The 25,107-nt window shown below is 37.2% G+C and overlaps 2 protein-coding genes across 3 annotated transcripts; one reads left to right on the plus strand and one right to left on the minus strand.

Annotated features, from left to right (window-relative positions):
* Window positions 1–6,189: 6,189 nt before the first annotated feature.
* Window positions 6,190–8,466, plus strand: LOC145640930 (uncharacterized). The gene has a single exon (XM_081692164.1). The coding sequence runs from the start codon at window positions 6,330–6,332 to the stop codon at window positions 8,454–8,456; it is 2,127 nt and encodes a 708-aa protein (XP_081548290.1). The 5' UTR covers window positions 6,190–6,329; the 3' UTR covers window positions 8,457–8,466.
* Window positions 8,467–10,026: 1,560 nt separating this feature from the next.
* On the minus strand, window positions 10,027–23,412 carry LOC145640931 (RNA-binding KH domain-containing protein RCF3-like). 2 transcript variants are annotated; one of them, XM_081692166.1, is made up of 8 exons: window positions 23,283–23,412; window positions 17,151–17,887; window positions 16,008–16,463; window positions 15,635–15,889; window positions 14,762–15,097; window positions 14,325–14,401; window positions 14,117–14,228; window positions 10,027–10,312 (listed from the first exon to the last, which is right to left on the minus strand). In XM_081692166.1, exons 2-8 carry the CDS (start codon window positions 17,853–17,855, stop codon window positions 10,169–10,171), a joined length of 2,085 nt encoding a protein of 694 aa, XP_081548292.1. In that variant the 5' UTR covers window positions 17,856–17,887; window positions 23,283–23,412; the 3' UTR covers window positions 10,027–10,168. The 2 variants fall into 2 exon arrangements, with proteins under 2 accessions (XP_081548292.1, XP_081548291.1); XM_081692165.1 differs by having other exon boundaries at window positions 23,248–23,411.
* Between the last annotated feature and the right edge of the window lie 1,695 nt (window positions 23,413–25,107).

Here is a 25,107-nt window from a genome sequence, read left to right on the forward strand (position 1 = left end):
CCTCCAAAAATTTTAATTAAATAAACAAAATAATTAAAACGACAATTTAAGCAAAATTACGAATTCCAAAATGTCTAAGTGCCTAGCACTAAGACTTGGAGTCCAAAAAAAAATACCCTTATTTACATATTAAGCAACGCTAATATTAACTTTAAAATAGCATCGCCTTAATAACCCGGGGTTATTGTGCCAATTATGGGATTGTACGTACCGTACAACAAGCACGTAGTATGCCCATGCGCACCCCCGCAACACCAAGCATGCATGTGGGTTGCTTGTGCTCGCATGCGCTACACCCAGCCCAGCCAAGCGTAGCAGCACGCACAGCGCGCACAGCATTATGCTGCTGCTGCGCCATGCTGCTGCTTGCTGCTGGCTGGCGCGCTATGCTGCTGGCAGCGAGCAGCATCCCACGCCCTTCCTCGCACACACACACGCACAGCACCAAGCACCTAAGAACGAAGTGCCCAGCAGCCTCGGCAGCCACATATGGGTTGCGTGAGCAGCCCAGCTGGCCGAGAGCTAGCTCGGGGCTCTTAGGCCTCGTGTTGCGTGCTAATGCTTCGAAAATTATCGATTTTTGTGTGTGACATTATAAATCAATTCTAAATTAATTTTAGAATCAATTTTGAGGAAAAATGAAAAATAACAAGTCCAACTTAAATAATTCATCCAAATGCAATTAACCAAATTTATTTCCAAGAACCATTCTTTAATAAAATTGGTTTAACTTGGTGTAATAAAATAAATTAGGGAAATTCTCACTATTAATTTAATCATTTTAAATTAATCTTGAGATTTTGACAAAATAAAAGGGAGTTGGAAAAATGAACATAAGTTCAATAAAGACTCCAACTTTAATACTTGTGACTCCATGAAAAATTATATCTTCCAATATGAAGATAAACCAATTTCAATCACAAGTTTTAAACTTTATGATTCCAATCAACTAAAAAATGATTAAATCAACAAAGTTTAACCAAAATTCATGGAATTTAGTAACTCAAAGTTTCAATCACTTATCATAAATAAAGATTGAATCTTTAGTACTTGGAAGCAACAAAGAATAACAATTTCAAACTTAATGCAATCAATTTGCAATTATGTGAAAAATAAAACCAAACTTTCAAGCACCAATTACTACCAAGTAATCATACTTAAAGTGGTCTAAAATTGCATATAAATTAAGGAAAGAACCAAATACATAACCACCATAAATATGCAATCAATTTTCAAGGTTAGAAAGACTTAAAATTTTTCGTCAAAACGAAAAATCCCTCGAAAAATGCATTTCTGGTCGTTTTTTGGCTAAAAACCGAGTCCTGAAAGAGATAAACCATTTCCAGAACGCCTTTTCCACCCAAAATTCACTATTATTGGGTCGAAATCTGGGTTTGGGAGCTGAAGACAGCTCTAATACGAGGTAAAAATTGGAAAAACGAGTTACTAATCTAATTAGCAACTTAAAACCAGAAAAATTAAGCCATAAAAACACCTTGAAAATATTATGATTTTAAAAATAAACGAGCGAGGCTCCGATACCGCTGTTGGGGTTTGGTGAGTCCGACTCACCGCGGAAACAAGCCCAAAAACAAGACCGCACTCGCAATAAGTAAAACCATAAACATAATTATATAAATCACAAGATTAAGATAAGCTAATTACCTTTGACGCGTGCTTCGCTCCAAAATGAGCTCTTACTTGAAAGCTTCAAGTCCCGCTCACACGGAGACCTCCAACGAAGTCCACCCGCACCAACAAAACCGACTAGGTCTAATGTCTTGGGGTTAGCAAGACCCGACCAATAAAACCCGAGTAATTATATTGAGTTCAAAGGTTTTCACTAATTGTGATGTCTTTTCCAACTCTTACTCAAGCATCATTCCCAATGCGCATACTTGGGTATTTATAGGAAATGATGGGAGTATCATTTACTCTCCCATCAATGTGGGATAGTATGATTTTTCCATTTTATTTTAAAGCTAAAATAAAATTAATAATCAAGCTAGTAATAAATCAACAAGTGGCAAGCTCATGTGAGTGGTTAGGTGAGGACCACTTGGAGAAGGGGGGGGACCAAACTTGCTCCCCACTCCCTCTCCTATAACCGGACACCTCACTCCACACACACTCAAGGACCACAAGCCACATGGCACCCACCCTTGGGCACCAAGGCAGCCAAGGTGGGCTGCCATGTGCTGCTGTCCTTGGCAGCCACGCCCAGCAAGCCCAGCAGGCCCAGCACTCGCATGCGGGCTGCCAGGCACTGCTGGCCAGCAAGCCCAGCATGCTTGTGCGGGCTGCTGCTGGCCTTGGCCAGCGCTGCTAGGCAGTAAGCAATGGCCTAGCCATGCTGCTGCTAGCTGTGGCGAGCTGGCGCGCCTAGCGTGCTAGCTGCTGCAGCTTGTTGCGGCATGGCTTGCTAGCCATTGTGCGCACAAGGCTGCGCCTAGCATGCTAGCACGCACTAGGCAGCGCCTAGCCTTGCGATGCTAGCATGGGTGCGCTAGCACGCACCAGCCAGCCTAGGCTCGGCTTGGTGCGCATGCTAGCCACCGTGCTAGGCCATACGCCCTTAGCACTCGGTTTGCTTGGGCATTCCGATGCTAGGGGTATTTTGGTCTTTTGTTGATTTATTACTATTTCTCGTCTCGTCTTTTACTATTTTCGACTCGACTTCCGACGCTCGGTTTCGACGCTCTAAGCTCGAATTTCCGACGTTTAAATAAATATTACTCGGTCGACTCATTAATTCCTTCCGAATTAATTCGTCGGTTCGGTTTGTTGAATGCTTGGGTGTGACCCGAAGGGTTCAGTCAAGATTAAGCTGTAATATTAATTATTCATTAATATTACTGATCGGAAGCGGCCTCCACCCAGGCATTCCGATCACTTGACCTCACTGAATATATTAGCTTTCTAATAATTCTGAACCCACTAACGGAATAGTACACTTGTTCGAAGGACACCATTCCTTTCATTATGTTAATGTCTTGAATCCATGATATGCAATACTCGTATTGAGAAGCTTTATTCATAACTCAATTGATTTCATTACTTTATCCTCGGTTTAACATGCATGTGTGAAACTTATAATTCTCAAACTTGTTGAGTTTTGTGAAGGGAAATTATGTGATAATTTTACTTAAGGAGATTGTATGGCTTTCTCTTTGGAGAATTTCAAGTAAAGTATTTTGGGAATTGACTACGATTTTCCAATATTTTATGATGGTTTATTGTTACCGCCTATGACTCTTTATTGTGTTATAATTCTTTATGAATAAAACATGAGTAATTTGTAAATGCCTTGAATTTATATGGTGGCTTGGGAGTTAATATTTTGAGGTGTTGTTGAATTATTATCTTTGATTAATTCAATGTTTCAAAGATCTCTGCTCTTGTCCACCTTATATGTTATTATACCCAGTGTTATGACATAGTTGTGAATTTTTTCCCAACCATGTATTTGTTTATGCTCTATTTTGGTATTTGAACCTTGTCCTTTCATTTGGGGGTTCATGTTTTATAAACTTATGCATTTTCTTTTTAAGAAATCTATGTTAATAAAGATCCCATGTGAATTTTGGAGGGAGGTTTTTATATCCAAATATTTCATTCATTGAGAATGTGGGTGCATTGGTAAGGGTTTTGAATCGGACTTTGTTGTCCAATGTGGGGGAAGTAATATAGAATCAGTGTTGGGCTCAAAGTCTTGCTTAGTTTTTGCTTGATAAATTGCATATCCTAATTGATTCTTTATTGAATAAATTGTCTTTGAGCATACATGTGTATTATTACTATGTTTCAAGTGGTTGGATATCCACGCTGGATTACTTGAATCAAGTAGGAATGAGAGGCATTAATGTTAGAATTTTCTATTGTTTAATTCAAAGCCTAAAAGTGGTTAATTGAGCTAAAGATGGTTTATGATTGAGTTTTCCTTACAAGTATACTCTTATCTCGAGCAATGATCATTAGATAGTTTTGAGAAGGTTCAATAGTATAGGTACTTGAAAAGTACAAACGATTAGAGTTTGCTCTATTTCAAGAAGTTTCCATGAAGTCTTGAAGTTCGACAATGATTTCAAACTCAAGTGGTTATGTCTGCACCACTAAGTGGTGGAGCTATATGTTTTGGAAATTGTGCAAAGCAAACTTGTTTTGATATGTTTGTTTTGGAATAATCTAAATTTATTGCTCTTGAATTGATAGGTTATGAGGCAAGATGATCAAGAGTATATGGCTCTTATGAGCAAATGTGCTTGCAAATATCCCATTGAAGGGGAATTCGTTGAGATTTGCAAATCGTGGTTACTTTTGATTGAACCATGCCTATAAGGTTGATGTCAAAGATAATTTGTTAAATGGGGTGATATCACTAGACTGCATTAAGTCTAAAAGAAATGTTACGGATCCGTTAACTAAAGGCCTATGAAAAAAAAAACTAGTTTTGGAAACATCGGAAGAGATGGGGCTAAAGCCTGTTGTATGAATTGTGAAATAGTGAACTCCTACTCACTATGAGTTCAATGAAAAACATTATGTAATAATTCGGAAGCACATTTTTATTTTATTTGTCCATCTCTAGATGTTTGTTTGTGCTTAGCTACAAATGAGAAGAAGGTTGAGCATACGGCTCTTAATGAGCCCATATCCATATTTTTGGAGGTGTGTTGTAGCTCACACTTGATGGAGTTCACCTACTTAGGTGTGGAAGTGTGGCCGCTTCCTATGAGTATTTTGTGGACTTATACTCTAGATGAGCACCTATGAGCATCCAGGCTGGACGTATTGCCAGTATAATGCGTCATCTTTATTCGCGGAATTTCAGAATATTATACATGTTCAATTGTGTGGCTCAAAGTGACGGGTTCCTAACTTCCTATTGAGTTCAAGACGAAAGTCACTTGGTAGGTGAGGGATCATAGCTTGATGTCCACTATGTGTTAATTCAAGTCGCGAGACATTGACACTTATGCAATTGTTTTGTTTTGCCCAGAATTCATTTTTTTTTTTCTTTCTTTTCACTTCTTTAAACCTGTGGGGGATTGTTGGAAGTTCTTGAAGTAAAACAAAGAAGTTACGGTGTTTAGTCTTTTGACTATTGGGATTTAATGGCTATTGGAATCCCTTAATTTTAGCTTCCTCTTATTGCTAATTTAATGGGCATTATTGCTGATTAATGTTGTTACTTAAAAGACTAGTCGTTACTCTTTTAATGTTGATTAAAACTAGCTCTTATTGGGGATTAATGGGTAGATGTTACACCACTTGATTGATGACCATTTTCCCCTTAATTGCTGGTTGTTTTTACTCCCTCCATTGCCTTATAAATCAACCTTATTCACCTCCGGAAGATAGAACAACAATCAGTCTTCTCTCTTCTCTAAATATATCTAAACACGAATTCTTTCTGTTCTGTTTTCTAGGCAAGTATTCTGAGTTCCAGTCGGGTTTGTGAGTGCACATAAACTCCAGCGCCGTGCTTATCCTGGAGGGCGACCGCTTTTAGTCTACTGCACCGGGAGGTAGCGGGGAATCGTCTTTTAGGTCAGTGGTTCTCCACGACGCGACTATTGTCAATTGGTCTACACAACATTGAGATAAGTGTTTTCGTTTAATTTGCATATCTACTAACACCTTTTTCGATTAATTAGAATAAGATTCAATTAAAATAAAATAAAAATAAAATAAAATAAAATAAAACCATTACAAGCATATCTTTAACAATTGCAACAAACGAAGTCAGCAATTTCACAAATAAAAAGCAATTACAAGATTTGCAAAAATTAGGGTCTTCCAGAAATGAAAATTTACGATGTACCACTTTCTGATCTCTGCACGAAGTACGCTCACGACATCAATTTGGTATCTCGCTATCTCAAAGTCTGGCAAAAATGAAGTACAGAAGTTGAGAAGAAGGACGACAACTTGTTGATCATGTTCTCCAGACGACGGGGGAGGCAGAGCTTCTGATTCCCAAAGTAAAGACAAAACGGGATTGAAATTGTCACCGTTAACCATGCTCTAACGGTTAAGTGATTCCCACAGTTAAGTGCCATGTTAGCTGAAATGCATGAAATTAATAAAATAATCACATAAATTTCAATATTTTAAAAAATGCCATCATATAAATGAAAATTGTTTAGACATATTAAGTGGGGGAAGCTCATAAAATAATTCCAAATCGAGCTTTAGGGAGTAACAAAAAAAGTGGTTTGCAAATTGCCAATACACCGCAAAACAGCCAAGATTCCTACACTTAAAATTTTAGAGGGAAAATCTTTGAGTTGGATGCTAATGCTCCCAAATCAACAACTAAATCCTTCATGCTTTCTCCTAGAATCAATGGAGTTTCCAAGAAATCTTCTTCCTCCATTTCTTCAATTCTCTCTTCTCACCTCTTGACTTTCAGACCAATCTCTCTCCAAACTCATCTCAACTATCCTCCATCATCTTCACCATCACAATCACCTCAATCTCTTGTCAAAAAAGTTTGTTTACAAGTCATTCAATCATACCACCAACCAACCCACCTCAGATTTTCACCTCCAAAGCTGAATCTTGACATTGATGCTGAGTCTTTGTCGAATGATCAGGTCATTACCATTGTTGCTTCGCTCGCCGAGGAGGCGGGTTCGATGGTTGCGTTAGGATTCTTGGATTGGGCAATTGGGTATTCTAGATTTCGTTATTTTATGCGTCTTTATATTGTTGCTGCATCTTGTTTGATTAGTAATGAGAATTTTGAGAAAGCCCATGAATTAATGGTTCATATGGTGAGGAATTTTTCTGAGATTGGGAGGTTTAATGAGGCTGTTAGTATGGTTATTGAGATGCATAATCAGGGTTTGATTCCGAGTACTCGTACTTTGAATTGTATTCTAAAGATTGCTTGTGAAATTTATTCCGTTGAGTATGCAGAGTATGTGTTCGATGAAATGTCTAAGAGAGGTGTGCGCCCGGATTGTTTTAGCTATGTCAACATGACTGTGGGTTATTGTAGGATGAGGAACATTACTGAGGTGGATAAGTGGTTGGGTAGAATGATCGAACGGAAGTTTGTTGTTGATAACGCGACGTGTACCTTGGTGATCAGAATGTTTTGCTCTATGGGTAATGTAAACAAGGCATTCTGGTTCTTTCATAGGATGATGGAGATGGGATTTACGCCGAATCTTATTAATTACACGTGTTTGGTTGATGGATTATGTAAGAAGGGTAATATCAAGCAAGCGTTTGAGTTGTTGGAGGAAATGGTTAGGAGAGGTTGGAAACCGAATGTCTATACACATACTACATTGATTGATGGACTTTGTAAGAAGGGATGGACAGAAAAGGCATTTAGGCTGTTCCTTAAGCTTGTTCGGAGTGATAACTATAAGCCGAATGAGTGCACTTATACGGCCATGATCAATGGGTACTGCAAGGAGGGTAAATTGAATCGAGCTGAGATGTTACTTGGCCGAATGAGAGAACAAGGATTGGTACCCAATGTCGACACCTATACGACCCTCATTGATGGATACTGTAAAGCAGGAAATTTTGAAAGAGCATATAGTTACATGGATATTATGAGGAAAGAAGAGTTGGCTCCTAATATCTATACCTATAATGCCGTTATGAGTGGCCTCTGCAAGAAGGGAAGGTTTGAGGAAGCATGGGAACTGCTTGAGGAGGGTACTGAATTAGGACTGCAAGCTGATAGAGTCACTTACACGATTCTCATGTCTGCTTCAGCTAAGCGCAATGATGCTAAAGAAGCCTCAGCATGGCTTTGTAAGATGACTAAAGCGGGCTTTAAACTTGATATATACACATGTAATATCCTGATTGCCTTGTTCTGTAGGCAGAAATCAATGGTGGATAGTGAGTGGTGGTTTGCAGAGGCTATCAAGCTTGGTCTTGTTCCAACTAAGGAAACCTACACTTCCATGATTTGTGGATATTGCGGAGTGGGTAATATCAACTCAGCCATCAAGTTTTTCCATCAAATGAATGACCATCATTGTTTTCCTGACAGTTTCACTTATGGTGCTTTAATAAGTGGACTATGCAAAGACGGGAAACTTGAAGAAGCTCACAAGCTATATGGAACCATGATTGACAAGGGACTGTCACCTTGTGAAGTTACACGGCTTACTCTATGTTATGAGTATTGCAAGAACAATGATATAAACCATGCTTTTAGTGTCTTGGAACGACTGGAGAAAAAGCTCTGGATACGGACAGTGAATACATTGGTAAGGAAGCTGTGTAGTGATGGGAGAGTAGAGATGGCATCATTGTTTTTTGAAAAGCTGTTGGATAAGCAGCAAAATGTTGATCGTGTCAGTGTAGCAGCATTTACGACTGCTTGTTATGAAAATGACAAGTACGAACTTGTTTCAGCTTTCTCTGAGAGGCTTTTACTGAAAGATTCTCCGAAAGATCAAAAAGTAATTAATGAAATTTGAAATTTCCTTTGTCGGGACTCTGATGAAAATCTAATTCTCTCCATCAGATTAATGCTTTAGACTAAGGTCTGTTTGTAGGGATGGCAATGGGGTGGGTCGGATGCGGATGATGGTACCTCCATACCCATACCCGCCTAAAAATCTTATACCCATCCCCGCCCCACCACCCGTGGCTGGTACAATATCCACATCCATACCCGCCCCACCGGGTACAAGATAAAATCCATCCCCGCCCCATCACCCACTTGGATATTCATACCCACCTCATACCTGCCCTAAAATCGTCCCAAACCCATTGCCATGATGTCCTATTGTATCACATTAATAACAATGATATCAAATTAGGTTAAGAAAATTGGGACTTTTATTATTCAAGCTTATTGGGTCTTAAAGGGTATCAAGTTTTATAAATTCTAAACTCTTCTAAAAGATATATGGTACGGGTATAAGATGGGTATGGGGCGGGGCGGATATGGGGCGGGTCTACTCTAAAATCCATACCCGCCCCATCATCCATGGCAGATACACACTTTATACCCATCCCCGCCCCATCACCCGCCAAACCTCCCTCCATTCCCGCCCCACTTGGGCGGGGTTGGGGCGGGTCTCCCGTTTAACCCGACCCACTGCCATCCCTATCTGTTTGTTTGGCTGTTCAATTTCAAACTACCAGCATTTTATTGAACAGCCAAAACTGCGTACGATAATCAAATCTGAAGAGATTAGGTGCATTGGTGCAGAATTTAGCACATACTTAACAGTTTATGATTAAAATCCAAGGTAATGATCCACTCCATATCATTGGCTTATAGACTAGTGATGGAATGACTAAGCCCCCAACAGACATCATGTGCATAATTTCAGGGCCTGTTCACAATTACAGCATAATATCACCACATGAAACTTTTGATGTTCAAAACAACAGTTACAGGTTGAGCTGTTGGGAGTAGTGGTTCGCGGACAACTGAATGTTAGAGTGGGACACATTTGGTAATGATTTATTGTTTAGATGTTGGTAGGTAGGTTTCATTCTCTGATGGTCTGTTATTGTCATGGCTGCATAATGAGCTTATGCTTTGGCTCTTAATCCATGACAATGGAATAGTATTGGATGGTCTTGCAACACCATACTCTCAACTCAAAGACCATGATACATCTACACTTGTAAACTTATACTACATATTTTAAAGAGTAAAATGGAGACAAGATGTATTAACATAGATATCGTATACAGCTTTTCTGGTAAAACTTTGCACATTTATTTATTTTATTTTTTTAAAAACATTGATCTTGTTTGACAATTGGTTACTTAACTAGCTATTACCATTGACTGTTTGTACTAGCTGTTTAAATTCAAAATTGAGCAACTATATAAAATTAATTATCATGATATTAATCCGTTTTCATATTTAATGATCACAGCTCAAATAACTTACGTTGAACAATTGCATTGTCAAGGCTGAATCAATGTATTATTGTGTGATATTCCCATGAAAAAAACCACCAAAGAAAATTAAAAATGATGCAACGCCAACAAAGATAGAAAGGATAATTGTCAAAGAAGAGTTCATTAACTAAATTCTACTTCGTATATTCATTTCATGAATATGTTGGAAAAAACATACAAGGTTCAAAGTTACATTTTGCAACAACAAAAAATGACTACTCCCTAAATGTGGTCATGAGGGGGGGCTAAAAGCTCTTTCAACTCGTCAAGAAGATTCATTCTCAAGCATTACAAACGCTTGGATAAGACTTTGTGCAGCATGAGTTTGTTCAGGAGTTCCAGAAATGATGATGACAGTTTCAGGAGCACCTGGTTTGGGATCTGTGATTGTAATCTTTGCATCAGAAATCTGCACAGGAAAATGTGGCAATAAGGGTCACGATGAAGCAATAAAAACATATACACGCATTTCTAAGAAAAAATCTCACTTAACCAAAAGCAGCTTTTAAGAAGTACAAGCAAGCAACAAAAGAAATATTAGCCTAGCAGCATCAATAAACTATTGGAATAGGAACACCATAGTAATCCCAAGTAAGAATCCTCTCGCACTGAAGATATAGTTTCCTTGCCCAAGTCCCCATGGTATATATACCCCTTCGTTTCACCTTTAACCACCACCACAACTGTCAATATTTCCCCCTTTAATCACCTAATTACCAACAATGCTTGCTTGTTCCACTGCTTTCACTCCCACATCTCCAGTGTTGCAATGCTTTCACTTTTCATTCTTTTTCTCTCATTCTGTGCCAGAGCTTCAGAGTTCTTATCCTTTGTATCTCCCTTCCCTCCAAAACTTGTATCCCTAAGGCTACACTCAACAATGTCAAATTTTACATAACAGCAGCACCTTAGAAAATTCTGTTGTGTAAAATTTATAAATAAAAGTTAGATAAACAAGTCTGCTGAACCTCCCTTGAAGCCATCAGCAACCAAATACGACAAATTTTTCCCATACTTCAAAGTTCATGTGATTAGCATACAAAGAATCCTCATTACTTGGGACTTATTTTGCTAACCCAGAAAGTCAAGATAGAATTTTAGTCATCTCAATCTTTATGAATTTTGTATAACCTAGAGAAAACGATAGTGAGGAGAGAAAAATAACCATAACACTCTACTGAATAGGTATTATGACAGCTGAGAATGCTAAATCATGACATGCTCAGAAAGATGGAAATGTCAGCAGAAATAGAATAATCAAGCAACTCTGATGTATACATAAGCTGCAGAATTCCTCTCAACCAGCAGATATTGATAAATGGGCTCGTTAATGTAATCAAAGGGCACAACAAATTATAAAAAGAAAGCTGTTGCTCTCAGTCTCAGCATGCCAACAGCTTACTTTTTTGATAAGAAAAAATTGTATATTAATAGGCTGAAATTAAGTGCTTGAAAAAAAATACGACAAGTTGTTCTTTTAACAGAATCAAAGTAAGACATTAAACCGGTTTCTTTGAACCATCCTAATCCCAGCCACCTTAGCCCATAATGAAGCTATATTAGTGACTTTGTAACATCACAATTGAGACAATAGAGACTGCTGAAAAGACCCTTGAACTTTGCTCCAGCCAAACACACACAAAAACACCCCCACATGCTTGCTGTAAAGCATTTCGTCACAACAGCTTACAGCATGGGCAGATAAAAACAAATAGAGTTCACACTCCCTCCGTCCCATAATATAGTTATCGTTTGTAAAATTTCACGTGAATTAAGAAATAAAGGATATAGTACATGAAGTACATGAAAAAATAATAAATACATAAAAAATATATATATAAACATGTGAACTCTATTAGAACAATAATCCCACCTTTAGGCTGTCTTCTCAAAATAGTCCCAACTTACTTTTACGAGTGTCTTCTCAAAATAGTCCCAACTTACTTTTACGAGTGTCTTCTTAAAATATTCTTAAAGTAATATGATAAATACATAAAAATATTAGAACAATAATCCCACCTTTAGGCTGTCTTCTCAAAATAGTCCCAACTTACTTTTACGAGTGTCTTCTTAAAATGGGCATTAACCGGTTGATAACTGGAGTAACAAGTGAGCATGACACATGAATTTTTTTTTTTATTAGTTTAATCATTTTTTTTATTTTAATTTTGAAAAATTCTGAATATAATCCCTCTCTCTTCTCCACGGACTTTTCTCTCTCCTCCCCTCCCTCCAAAGCCCTGCTACCTTATTCTCTCTCGTCCTCCCTTTCAAAGCCCTGCTAGGCTGCTACCCTTATCTTAATCAAAATGCCAATAGAAAAGATCAAAGTGGAGAAAGAAGCATGGATAATTAATTTCTAAGTGAAAATAATTTTCTAAGGGAATTTCTCTACAATTTCTTATGCACTATACTAAAAACATACTTGTTTTTCCTTGACAATCAAGCAGCAAGAATCTGTAATCCAATTTTTTATTTATTTTCCTATTTGGGTTTTAGAATTGAACAATGTTTTTTTTTTCCTTGTTATTGTAATTCCAAGGGACTAAAATTTAATTTGAAATTATGATAAACACAAAATTTTAAAAAAATCGGGTGTACAATAATTATTGTACATCCATTATCAAGATAGCCTAAAGTGATCAAAAGTTACCCCTAAAATAAATAAAAGTTACCTCCTATATGCATAAAAATAACCCAATACAAATAAAAGTATATACGATTTATTAATAAAGAATCACATTTTAAATGACTAAAAATCAATTATTAATGGCAGAATGTAATTATATTAACTTTATAAAACTTTTCATGTTGTCTATTTATATAAAAATTAAATTATGTTTAAAGTTACCCAAAAAAAGACAAAAAGTTACCCTAAAATTAGCTAAAAGTTACTCTTATACTGCTCGATGTACACTACTATTAGTGTAAACCGGGTGTATACAAAAGTTTTCCTATGATAAATTGTTAAAGTTTCAACAATTGAAACCTAAATTCTCAACCAGTTGTTTTCTTCACTCTCTTCGTTTTGTTCTCCAATATCAAAATTGATGGCGAAACATCATGCAAAACCAAGAAACCTTTATTGGATCTCTTTGATTTGGCGAAGGAAGTGATAATGAGGTGGTTGAAAGAATGATCAAAGACCAAGCTTTGAGGTTTGGCTTCAGTGCTTCACTAAGGAGTTAAATTGGTGGGATATAGAAAGAGATTTGAGAAAAGAGTGATGAAAATTGGAGTGTGGAAATGGGTTGCTAAGAGAGATGGGTGGCAGATGACTCCGGCAACGAGGGAAGGATTGTTCGAGTGATCTAGTCCATTATCTTGTGGGTCTTCAGTAGTTGGAAGCTAAGATCACGGTTCAGCTAATTAGGCTTGCCGCTTCTGTCATTGCATAAGATATTCGAGACAGGGGTGGGACTATGGGAGGCTGGATGTTATTTTTAAAAAATACCTGTTATTTAAGTTTTAGGTAAATTGACCGTTTTAAGAAGATACCTATAAAAATTGAGATTATTCCCAGATTTTTTAAAGTTGGGACCATTTTAAGAAGATAGATTAAAGGTGGGATTATTGTTGTAAATTTTTCACATAAAAGTAGGTGAGGGCACAAATAATAAGAAATGTGAGGGTTTTTTGGTAGTGCAATGAATATAGACAAAAATAATACAGGTATTTTAGATATTTCATAGTGTCTAAAAAGGAAAGGAAAACAAACAGTAACAACATTTTGGGACACCCAAAAAGATAAGAGTATACTATGGTACGGAGAGAGTACCACTTTACCTAGTTCATTCTCTTGTATACTACTTTTTCTAATTTATCAGCACATTAAAATCAACTTATGTATTATACTTCCTCCGGTTTTATTTACTTGGAACACACCATTTTGGCACACATTTTAAGCAACAAATTGGAATAGGTAAACGGAAAAATTACAACCAATTAATTTTTTATGGTTTGAATTTTAAGCTTTATTTGTTTGTTTACCTTTTTAAAATAACTTCCCCAAGTAGCGTGCCAAGAAGGTACGTTGCAAGGGAAAAAAAAAAAACAGAAAAAATATTAATTATTATGCATACAGCTACAACTATTTGGGTAAGATACCAAAGTACAACTCAAATCTGTAACACAACTGATGACTGATAGCAAGTTACATTGCTCTCAGCCAACAACAACGAATATGCAGCATGATGATATGTCAAAAATATACCTGTCGAATTTGTCTCAAGCATCCACCATCCTCTCCGTATATTATAGGTACAAGAGAACTGGGAACAACTACATCCACAGTCGTATTTGTGATTACAGGCTGTGGGCTTCCCCTATACATAGCAAAAGATAGACAATGCAAATACATAAGCAAATTATTTCAAGACTTGATGCAAAAACAGCAACTGACAACTTGTATAAGAACATACCCTCCAAATCCAGACATCCGTCTTTGAGGGGGACCACCATGCTCCAACAAACCCATAGGACCACCATCAATTAAATTCTACAAGCCAATGGGAGAGACCAGTCAATAATCAAATTCCAGAATGGCAATAAAATAAGCCACAATGACAGATATAATTCATAGTGCTCATTGGGTTGACATGGAAAATTTAAGTCCCATAGGAAGTTGACTTTGGGGGGGGGGGGGGTAATTTAATTCCCATGTTATGCGGGAAGAACAAACTCCCACAAATTTTCCCTTCATTTTTATTTTCGTGTCAATCAAACAACTGCAACGATACTCACATATTTTCACTTCCTTCATTTTATGTTGCCAGCCAAACTATAGTTTACTCTAACATACTGGGTATCTATCAAATAATAAATTTAAAAAATACGAGAAGGGAAGGGGGAAGAGTACCTGTGGATGCCACGATCTTTCAGAGATATTAGGACCTCCATGTCGATGAATATCATGCATAAATGGTGGATGTTCATCATGAGGATGAAATCCACCATGCATAGGAGGCAAACCAATATAATCAGCGTTTCTAAATGAAGGGCCGTGTTTTGGAAACATTCCTGGAGGAGAGACTTCTCGTCGTCCCATAAATGAAGGAAAAGGGGGTGCTCGATCTGAAAATGCAAGATTTGAAGGATGGTTGATTGAAGGAAATGCATCACGGAAGAAATGATGTTGAAGTCTTGTGGTTATCTGCAAAAGTGCTTCTTGAACTACTTCCAATTCTCCATTAATCTGGCCAAACAAAATCCACAGAGGGGAATGTATAAACACTAAAATTATGTGCTATATAGGGCTTTTTTTAAGAAAATTAAGTATATAAAATCTACTGCAAAGAGTGCATACCCTTGTAACATAAACTTATTATCATTTTACAGAACATGTACATGACAAATTTATAGAGTATAGACAATTAAGGCCACTGAACAAGATAAAATTTAACAGAAAAGTTTCAGAACAGTCCAAAAAAGTGTCAATTTTGCATATCTAAAGCAATTTTTTTTTTTTTTTTGTTAAAGGTTGTAAGGAGAAGGACCTTGACTAAACCTCAACCCACACGGTTTTTATGGTCCGGTATTTGCGGGTCAGTCACTTTGAGAGTGAGGGGAGAAGGGTAAGGTATCCCCACCCTCAAAATGCCTCTTAGTGGGGACTGTACCTCAACCTCAAGGTTGGAAGGTACAATCTTTCCCACTAGACCAAGCTTAGCTTGGTATCTAAAGCAAACAGTTATGCTTATATAAACACAAATTATTGAATTAAAATTAATACCTGTACAACTTCTTCATTCTCAGATGCACTCTTAGGGATCTGATCTTTCCCCAAGATACGAATATAAGCCCCTGTAACCTTACGCATCTCACCAATGATTGAGCCACCTTTACCAAGAAGGCAGCCAATTTGATTGGAGGGAACAAGAAGCTTTGCCATTACACACTTCTCCTTGCTATCAGGTATAGCTTTGGCAACACGATTTAGCACACGAAGAACTGCATCCTGAACAGCAGATATCCTATCGTCTGGATGCTGCAGAAGTTAGGCAACAGGTATCAGTCGCCTCATATAGGAAGTATATGATTCAAAGAAATAACAGTGATGTTGTCATAATAAGCACGAATAAGGTGATGATATGCAAAAGCAATACCGCTGGGCCAGATACAAGTATCATGCGTTCCTCTGCATCTGAAGCACCTTCAAGAACTTTAATCTCACACCCTGTTTCATGCTGGAGAGTCTTAATTACAGCTCCACCCTTTCCAATCACACCACCTACCCTCTCACCAGGGCAAAGTAATCGAAAGGTTACAATCTCAGGAGCATCCATTCTACCAGGCATAAAATTTTCATGGAATTTGGGAAACAATGGGGGGCCACCTGAATGAAAATCAGCACCATCACGAAATCCACCACCCAATGCCCCATGAGAAGGAAGCGACCGATGGGAATGGGATTCAGGCCTTGGAACATGATTACTGTGTGGTTGAGACGTGGGTTTAAAGGAATCAGAAGGAGAAGAACCATTATCATGAGATGCATTTTCCAGAATCTGATCCGAAGCAGTTCTGAGTGCTTTCTTGACAGCATCAGCCAGTCCTGTGATCTGCGAATAGAATGTGACCACATAAGGCAATTTAATTATCCCCAGCTTGCATTAAAAAAAAAAAGGCAATTTGATTCAATGCGCAATTATAATGAGAGAAAAAGAGGCAAATATAGTTCTACTACACAAGAACACCCAAGTCAAACATTAACATCACAGCTGTAACATATCATTTATTTGTCACATTTATATTTCCGTTGCAAGAGATTCAAGCAAGATAAATGGAAGGATACTAATAGATTCAAGGTGACACAATATGTAAGTATTAAAATAAAACTCTTAAAAATGTGCTTTATCAGAACTATTGTTTTCAGATAAAAATAAATGGAAGAGCTTAGAAAGGAAATCTTATACAAAAATTCTCACATTTGAATAAATCAACAAGGGTGAGCTTTAACAAAAAGTGCATCTTCATATAGCAACATTATAAGCATGCCTATTATTAAAGCACATCATACTTACAATGGAACACTGTAACCAATTTGCATATGAAATAAAAATCAAGTACAGTGCCAACCCTGCCAGGGATGAAGAGTAATTTAACAATTAAAAAAATGGCAAGGATGTGGACATAAGAGATAACTAATAACTCAGATGCTGGAACAATATGGTCTGGTAACCAAAATCCACTGACAACGCCCAAAATTAAACAATCTTATAATTCAAAAGAGTAAAATCACAAATCACCTGAACTACTTCATCGGCAGAAGAGGCACATTGAGGGAGTTTGTCCCTGGGAAGAACTCGAATCTGAGCACCACTTTCAGCAGACATTTGCTTAATGATAGAGCCACCCATTCCTAAAAGGCATCCCACCTGACTGGAAAGCACAAGTAACCTCAGAGTGACTGTACCAGATCCATTGCTTTCTTCATTAGTGTCTTCTGTCTCCCACTCCCCTTCAAAAAAAATTTCAAACACAAGTAACAAAGCATTCTGCACAGATGAAGTTCCCTTCTTGGACAACAGGTCATCAACATTTGTAGGAGTTTCCTTGTCAACATCATTTACATTGTGATTGTCAGAAGTGCCTTGCTCTTTGGATGACTTAGAGTCCTCATTGTCGATCTTTTTATGTTGGTTGCTACTCTCATCTTCCTTATCAAGACCCATTATAAAGATTACCCTCTCATCACATCCAGGAACAGGGTCATCAATTCTGACCTTAGCACCAGTTTCTTGGCGTATTTGTGATAAGATATTGCTCTTCTTTTCAATTACGCTTTCAATTCTAGAAGATGGGCAAAGAACACGGAGAATGGCACCTCCAGATAAGGTCTTCCTGGGCTGTTTTGGTGAATTAAGACTTGCCGACTTTTGGAACTTTTTCCCATTTGAGTTCTCATGGTTTCGACTATGCTGTCTCTTTGCAGGTGTTAAAGAAAGAGACATGTTGAGATTATTGGCCCAAAGTCAGCACTAATCTGCATGGAATGCAGCAAATATAAAAATTCCTACAGAGGTGAATCAACTTACAAGAATGAGCTTTGGTAGCAACATAAACTATTAGGTAGCAATTTAAGCCTTGTTACGCACCAGTAGTTAGATAGAGAAAAAGGAAACTGAATAGCTTTAGCCTATAGCAGGCTAGAAGCTAGCAAATAGCTTGTCTGTTAACAAGGTAAATTTAACTAACTAACAGCTTAAAAGGTGTTTGGTAAGTCAAATATAGGCATGGTTTGTGTGGATAATTCATTGCATTCTATACTAGCATATTTGACCATGAGGTGTATGCCTATAGAAATACAAATGGATTGAACTATTTCATCATTATTCTTGAAAGGAGCAATTTGTTGAATATTAGAATTAGAATTTTAACGAGTGCATGTTTTAAATTGTGAGTGCAAAATTGAAAAAGAAGTCCACAACAAAGAGAATGAGAAATTACAAAAGGGGGACAACAAATCAAGAAGTCTAATACTCCACATGACTGATAAAGAAAAAAAAAAAAAATTCAATCTCGAATTTCAATAGAGAAAAGGCGTGCGCCTAAATAGAAGCTAAAAATACCGCTCGATCCCATGAAGAAACCAAAGAAGCCTTTGAACCAGAGTACCCCTAATCACACAAAAAGCAAACCATTTTTCCCCACAAATTTCACATGTACATTACCAATAACCAATAGTGGGACAAACCACTAATTTCTTACACAACTAAGTAGTTTATGCAACAGAATTGTTGCTGTAGGACAATACAATAACAAATTATTCTTTAAATCTTCATTATTAAAAGCACAAAATATGAGAAAAGGCCTTGATTGGTCTTTAAATAAATGCAAATCAATAAAATACCTACTATAGAACAAGTCCTTCCAAATTTCAAGTAGAATGAGGAAAGTTTGAGAACAATGATTTTTTCTTTTTTTTCTTTCATAGGTGATGATTAAAGAAAGGCCAACTAAAGGACCCCAATCCAGCCACACTCTCCTGTCATGATTCCTCGCATGAAAATGTTATATTTAAATTAAGAATAATTGGATCGCCTAAATGAGGAATAAGAATAGAAAAGCGTACTAACCCACCATCTTCTCCTAGGACTTGTGACACAATTAAAATTCTTCATAGCATTAACTTCCAATGCCTCCTTCTCCACCCCCCCCCCCCTACCCTACAGTCTTCCCCGCCTCAAATTACACGCATACATATACACCTTGACAACCAATTATTTACAACTCATTCAATATTCTTAGGAAAAATGGAAACTAATAATCCCACCTTTGTCACTTCTGCTCAAAACAATCCCACCTAAGAATAATCTAGAAACAATCCCACCTTATTCCCTCATCTGCTCAAAACAAACCTTTTTACCTAACTTGTTTAACAGGTTAATTTTTAATTTTTTTTTTTTTTCATTTTTTTAATGTCAGTCTTCTTCCATCTCAAATCCTTCAACTCCTTTAATGGAACCCACCATAATCGCCACCACTGAACCTCCATAACCACCACAAGATATTACCCCAAACTCTCAACCTACCCCACCTGGACCCCACGAAATCCTCTGAAACAGACCACCTTGAAACCTCCTAAATTCGAAACCCACTAACCCACCCTATCCCGGACCTACAACCCCACATGTAAATCGACCCTTACTCTCTCTCACCTAACCGACCCGCCACACTGACCTCTCACCTCCACCATCCCGCCACCTCACCGAAAAACCTTAACCACCTCTCAATTCCACCAAGCCATCTCCATAAATCCTTCAATTCGCGTAATATTCAATCAAAACCCCAAAAAAATTGGAAATATGGAAACTAATAATCCCATCGTTGCCATTTATGCTCAAAATAATCCCACCTGTGAATAATCTAGAAACAATCCCACCTTATACCCCCATTTGCTCAAAACAAGCCTTTTACCGATTTGTGTAATTGATAACCTGTTTCAAGAGGTAACTTGACACATGTCACCTTTTGAGTGGTCTACTTTTAAATAATTTTAAAACAATAAAACAATAATCAGAAAATTAATATTAAAAAAAAAAAAAAAAAAAAAACCCTTTCCCTTCTCCTCCTCTTTCACGATCCCCACCAGAATCTGCCCCACCCCCACCGTCACCTTCAGCCCCTTGATGTAATCTGCTACACCTCCATCCCCACCCCCACCGTCACCTTCACCCCCTTGCCGGAATTTCCCCCTTTCCTCTTATCCCCTACATGAACTTGCACCCTTCCCCAGCCGCAGCTGTCAATGCAACATTGCTCCCTACCCCGTGCCCGAAATCTGCTCTAATCCCACCTTCACAGGCTCACTGCCACTGTCGCCTTCACCTTCAAGCTAGATATCTTCCATTTCCTCTTATTTCCCAACTAAATTTGCTTCCCTCACCTAGCTTGGTGTATAATTGCAGCCCCTTAAAATGATAATTGTGGGAATTGGGAATTTTTTTGGGGTTTTGATTGAATATTGCGCGAATTGAATGATTTATAGAGGTGGCTTGGTGGAATTGAGAGGTGGTTAAGGTTTTCGGTGAGGTGGCGGGATGGTGGAGGTGAGAGGTCAGTGTGGTGGGTCGGTTAGGTGAGAGAGAGTAAGGGTCGATTTACATGTAGGGTTGGAGGTCCGGGATAGGGTGGGTTAGTGGGTTTCGGATTTAGGAGGTTTCAAGGTGGTCTGTTTCAAGGGATTTCGTGGGGTCCGGGTGGGGTAGGTTGAGAGTTTGGGGTAATATCTTGTGGTGGTTATGGAGGTTCGGTGGTGGCGATTATGGTGGATTCCATTAGAGGAGTTGAAGGATTTGAGATGGAAGAAGACTGACATTAAAAAAATGAAAAAAAAAATTAAAAATTAACCTGTTAAACAGGTTATAGATAAAAAGGTTTGTTTTGAGGGAATAAGGTGGGATTGTTTCCAGATTATTCATAGGTGGGATTATTTTGAGCAGAAGTGACAAAGGTGGGATTATTAGTTTCCATTTTTCCAAAAAAAATCCCGATTTCCACAATTATCATTTTAGGGGGCTGCAATTATACACCAAGCTAGGTGAGGGAAGCAAATTTGGTTAAGAAATAAGAGGAAATGGAAGATATCTAGCTAGAAGGTGAGCCTGTGAAGGTGGGACTATAGCAGATTTCGGGCACGGGGTAGGGAGCAATATTGCATCGATGCGGCTGGCTGGGGAAGGGTACAAGTTCATGTAGGGGATAAGAGGAAAGGGGGAAATTCCGGCAAGGGGGTGAAGGTGACGGTGGGGGTGGGGGTGGGGATGAGGGTGGGGGTGGGATAGAGGTGTGGCAAATTACATCAAGGGGGGCTGAAGGTGACGGTGGGGGTGGGACAAATTCTGGTGGGGATCGTGAAAGGGGAGGTGAAGGGAAAGGCTTTTTTTTTTTAATACTCCCTCCGCTTTGGATTACTCGCAACAGTTTCCTTAAATGACTGCTTCACATTACTCGGAACAAATTATTTTCTTTCCTTTTTTGGTAAGTTTTTGGTTAAGAAATGACAATTTTAACCTTAATTTTTTTTTTAAACATCCTAATTAAATTATAAATTTATTCTTATTACATTAATCCCTAAGGTTAATTAATTTTACCTTACCACCACATCCATCCTAATTCATTCCCCTCCTCCATCTACATTCAACATCTTCCTCCATAAGTTTTCTCTCTCTTCCTTCATAATCCACCACCTTCAATGGAAACCACACCTTTAGTGGCAACCACCACCATCACCACCGCCACTACCACCGACCACCACCATCACCATCTTTAATGGAAACCACCACCTACATCGCCGCCTCGTTTTCTCTCTTTTCCTTTGCTTTTTGTTTCCTCATTACCCAAATTCGAAGGTTTTTTTGTCAAATTTAACCAATTCAAGCTTTAATTGATGATAGAGAAGGGTTTATGGGTTCGTCGAAGGTTTGTTCGTGGTTGCTAGGTTTGTGGGTGCGTCGTCGACGTCGTGGGTTTCGGTTTGTGGGTTACGGGGGTTGGTTTGTGGGCATCGTGGGTTGGATTGGGGTTTTGATTTCGGTTGCTGTGGGGTACAGTGGTTTTGGGGTTTTGATTAGAGGGTTTGTGGGTGGTGTTGGATGCGTCGGTGTTGGTTGGTATTGGGTGGTAGTGCTGGGTGGTTGTGTTGGGTGGTAGTGCTGGGTTCGGTGCTAGGTGGTCGGTGCTATGGAGGGTTCGTGGGTGTTGTTGGGTGCGTCGGTGATGATGGGTGGTGGTGGTGGGCGGTTTTGGTGATGATGGGTGGTGGTGGTGGTGGGTGGTTTCAAAGATGTTGGGTGGTATTGGTGGTTGGTTTCGGTTGCTAGTGGGTGGTGTGGGTGGCGGTGGGGTATTTAATTTAATTAAGGTTAATTTGTTTTTCCTTTTTTTTGGTTGGAGTAATAGTTAAACATATACCCTTATTTTTCCATAAGCATGCTTTCAATCTTTTGCCTCGGCCTCCGCAAACTTGTACTTTGTTGCGAGTAATCCGAAGCGGAGGGAGTATTAATTTTCTGATTATTGTTTTATTGTTTTTAAAATTATTTAAAAGTAGACCAATCAAAAGGTGACATGTGTCAAGTTACCTCTTGAAACAGGTTATCAATAACACAAACCGGTAAAAAGCTTGTTTTGAGCAAATGGGGGTATAAGGTGGGATTGTTTCTAGATTATTCATAGGTGGGATTGTTTTGAGCATAAATGGCAAAGGTGGGATTATTAGTTTCCATATTTCCATATTCTTATGGTTTAAACAAAAGACAAAAGCTTGCTTTACCATTATAATCCAAAAAGGCCGCTTAAGAGTTCAACTGTTCATAACTTCATGTATCTCAATATTTTATCTAACACTCATCCTACTTTTGCCTCCCTTTTCCTTTCTTCCCCCATTTACTCCAATTTTACCTATTATAGCATTCCTACTTGGCTACTTCAACACATCAACATTACTCCAATGCCTCGAAAAAGCACCTGCCCGGGGCAGCAGTTGGTTAAGAGGGGTCTAATGTATCAAGATTCAACCTTGAAATATCAAATGTGTTTTTTTCAATTGACCCTTGATTCGAAACACAAAGTCTGCACTTGTTCTCCCAATTTCTATATTAAACTACAACAATACACTAATTTCAATTGAATTCTAAAACCCATGAAAGATAACACCCATACTAAAATGCTATAAAGTTCTAAATAAACATATTGAAGCATATGAAAATGCATAAACCCAGAAAGATCGTATGGTGAAATAATAATAAAATTTTGGAGAAGAACCCTAAAAAAACAAAATTCATAAAGATTTAATTAAATTGACAAAACCCTAATTAGAGAGAAGCAAAGAGATCAGGTTACCTCGTAGAAGAGCAGCAAATTTTATTGTGAATTACCTTGTTTTTTTGACGGGGTGAATTACCTTGTTGTTCTTCTGTATTGGTGTTTATTTTGTGTGTTCTAATTTCTTAAAACTCAGTAGTTTAAGAAAACTAAAGAAAATGATGTTCCGGGTTCACAATTGGATCGCATAGCGCGCTCTGTTTTACTTGTGCATCTAAATAAAACTCGTACGGTGCACGATTTGTTAATATTTTATAAAAAAATATTTTCATATTTATGTAATTAAAATTATTATTATATTAGTTTTAAAATATTTAATAAAATTCATAGTCTCAAAACATAATATTTTGTATTTGATTAATTTAAACTTTAAAATCTCATTCGTCAATTTTGCTTACGTGACATTTAAATTAGTTAATTGTATAAGAAATTAATAGTCTCTTATTTAATTGTCTACAACTTAAATTTATAATCATACATAGCGCACTAAGAAAATTAAATCTTACGTTTAGATGAAGCCCGTGCGATGCACAGTTTGTTTGAATTTTTTAAAACATTTTTTTTTATTTATGTGTTAAAATTTGTTACATATTTAAATAAAATTTCTAATATCAAAAGATAATATTCTATATTTAATTAGTTTAAATTAAAAAAATCCCATTCGCCAATTTTGCTTACATGGCATTTGAATTATTTAATTCTAAAAGAAAATAATAATCTCTTATTTGATTGGCTATAACTAATATTTATTATCTTACATGGCGCGCTAAGAAAATTAAATCCTACGTGGCTCTCTAAAAACTCGTGAAAAAACTTCCCTTTATATATATATTAGATGAAGTCCGATGCACGGTTTGTTTGAATTTTTTATATATTTTTTTGTATGTATTTATTTGCTAAAATTTGTTACATATTTAGATAAAATTCTTGATATCAAAAGATGATATTTTTATATTTAATTATTAAACTTAAAAATACCATTCGCCAATTTTGCTTGCGTGACATTTGAATTAATTAATTCTAAAAGAAATCATTAATCTCTTATTTAATTGGCTACAACTAAAATTTATAGTCCTACATGGCGCGCTAAGAAAATTAAATCTTACGTGGCTTTTAAAATCTTACGTGGCTTATAAATCTAATATATATATAATATTAGATTTTTCCCATTTTATAATTAATTTAATTAAAGCCCCCTTCCATTTATGATAATTGGACTTTCTTCTTCTGCATTCATTTATCACTTAGTTTCATTCATCTATGTCTTGCGTTTGAATTGAAGAAGAAGAAAGCTACGGTTTTCATCCAGAGAAAAATCCAAAATTGTGAGTGCAAATTAGGGAAATCGACTTTAATCAGAAGGTATTTATCACTACCATTGTTGATATTTATCTCAAAAAAATCTATATTATGATCTGTTTTTAGCATATTTATTGAATTATTGTTGTATATTGTTGCGAAATTTTGTAAATTTCTTGAATATGTGAATTTTATTAAAGTGATTAAGTTACTGTTTGCATATTTTTCAATGTCTAGTGTAGTTATGAGCGTGAATTATGCAATTTGGTTTAATAACATGGTATAATTATGCGATTTATATAATTTGACATGTGTTGAGTTTTTGTTGGATTGAATAAAATGCTTGACTGATGGAGGTATTGGATGTGTTAGGTGTTTTAGGTAACTTGGTGTTTTTTTTTTTTTTTTTTTGAATATTGGTGCATGTTGTAAGATTTTAAGTGTTTTTTTTCTTATTTTGCAGATGAGTGATGAAAAAAGTTTTACGATTTCAGTACAAGGGTCATAATGTTGACATTGAAGTAGATGTTGATATATGTAACATAATGGATTTGTGTATTGAATTTGAAGATCGATTAC

Source organism: Chenopodium album, chromosome 7 (genome assembly GCF_948465745.1).
Source record: "Chenopodium album chromosome 7, dcCheAlbu1.1, whole genome shotgun sequence".
NCBI lineage: Eukaryota > Viridiplantae > Streptophyta > Magnoliopsida > Caryophyllales > Amaranthaceae > Chenopodium > Chenopodium album.

What these genes read in the sequence shown, in the direction of transcription:
- LOC145640930 (XM_081692164.1), top strand. Translation starts at nt 6,330, where the DNA reads ATGCTTTCTCCTAGAATCAATGGAGTTTCCAAGAAATCTTCTTCCTCC.
- LOC145640931 (XM_081692166.1), bottom strand. Translation starts at nt 17,855, where the DNA reads ATGTCTCTTTCTTTAACACCTGCAAAGAGACAGCATAGTCGAAACCAT. An exon ending in AGAATGAAGAAGTTGTACAG is followed by an intron (nt 15,098 to 15,634) that starts GTATTAATTTTA and finishes TTGTTTGGCCAG; the next exon opens with ATTAATGGAGAATTGGAAGT. An exon ending in GCTTGAGACAAATTCGACAG is followed by an intron (nt 10,313 to 14,116) that starts GTATATTTTTGA and finishes TTTCCTGTGCAG; the next exon opens with ATTTCTGATGCAAAGATTAC.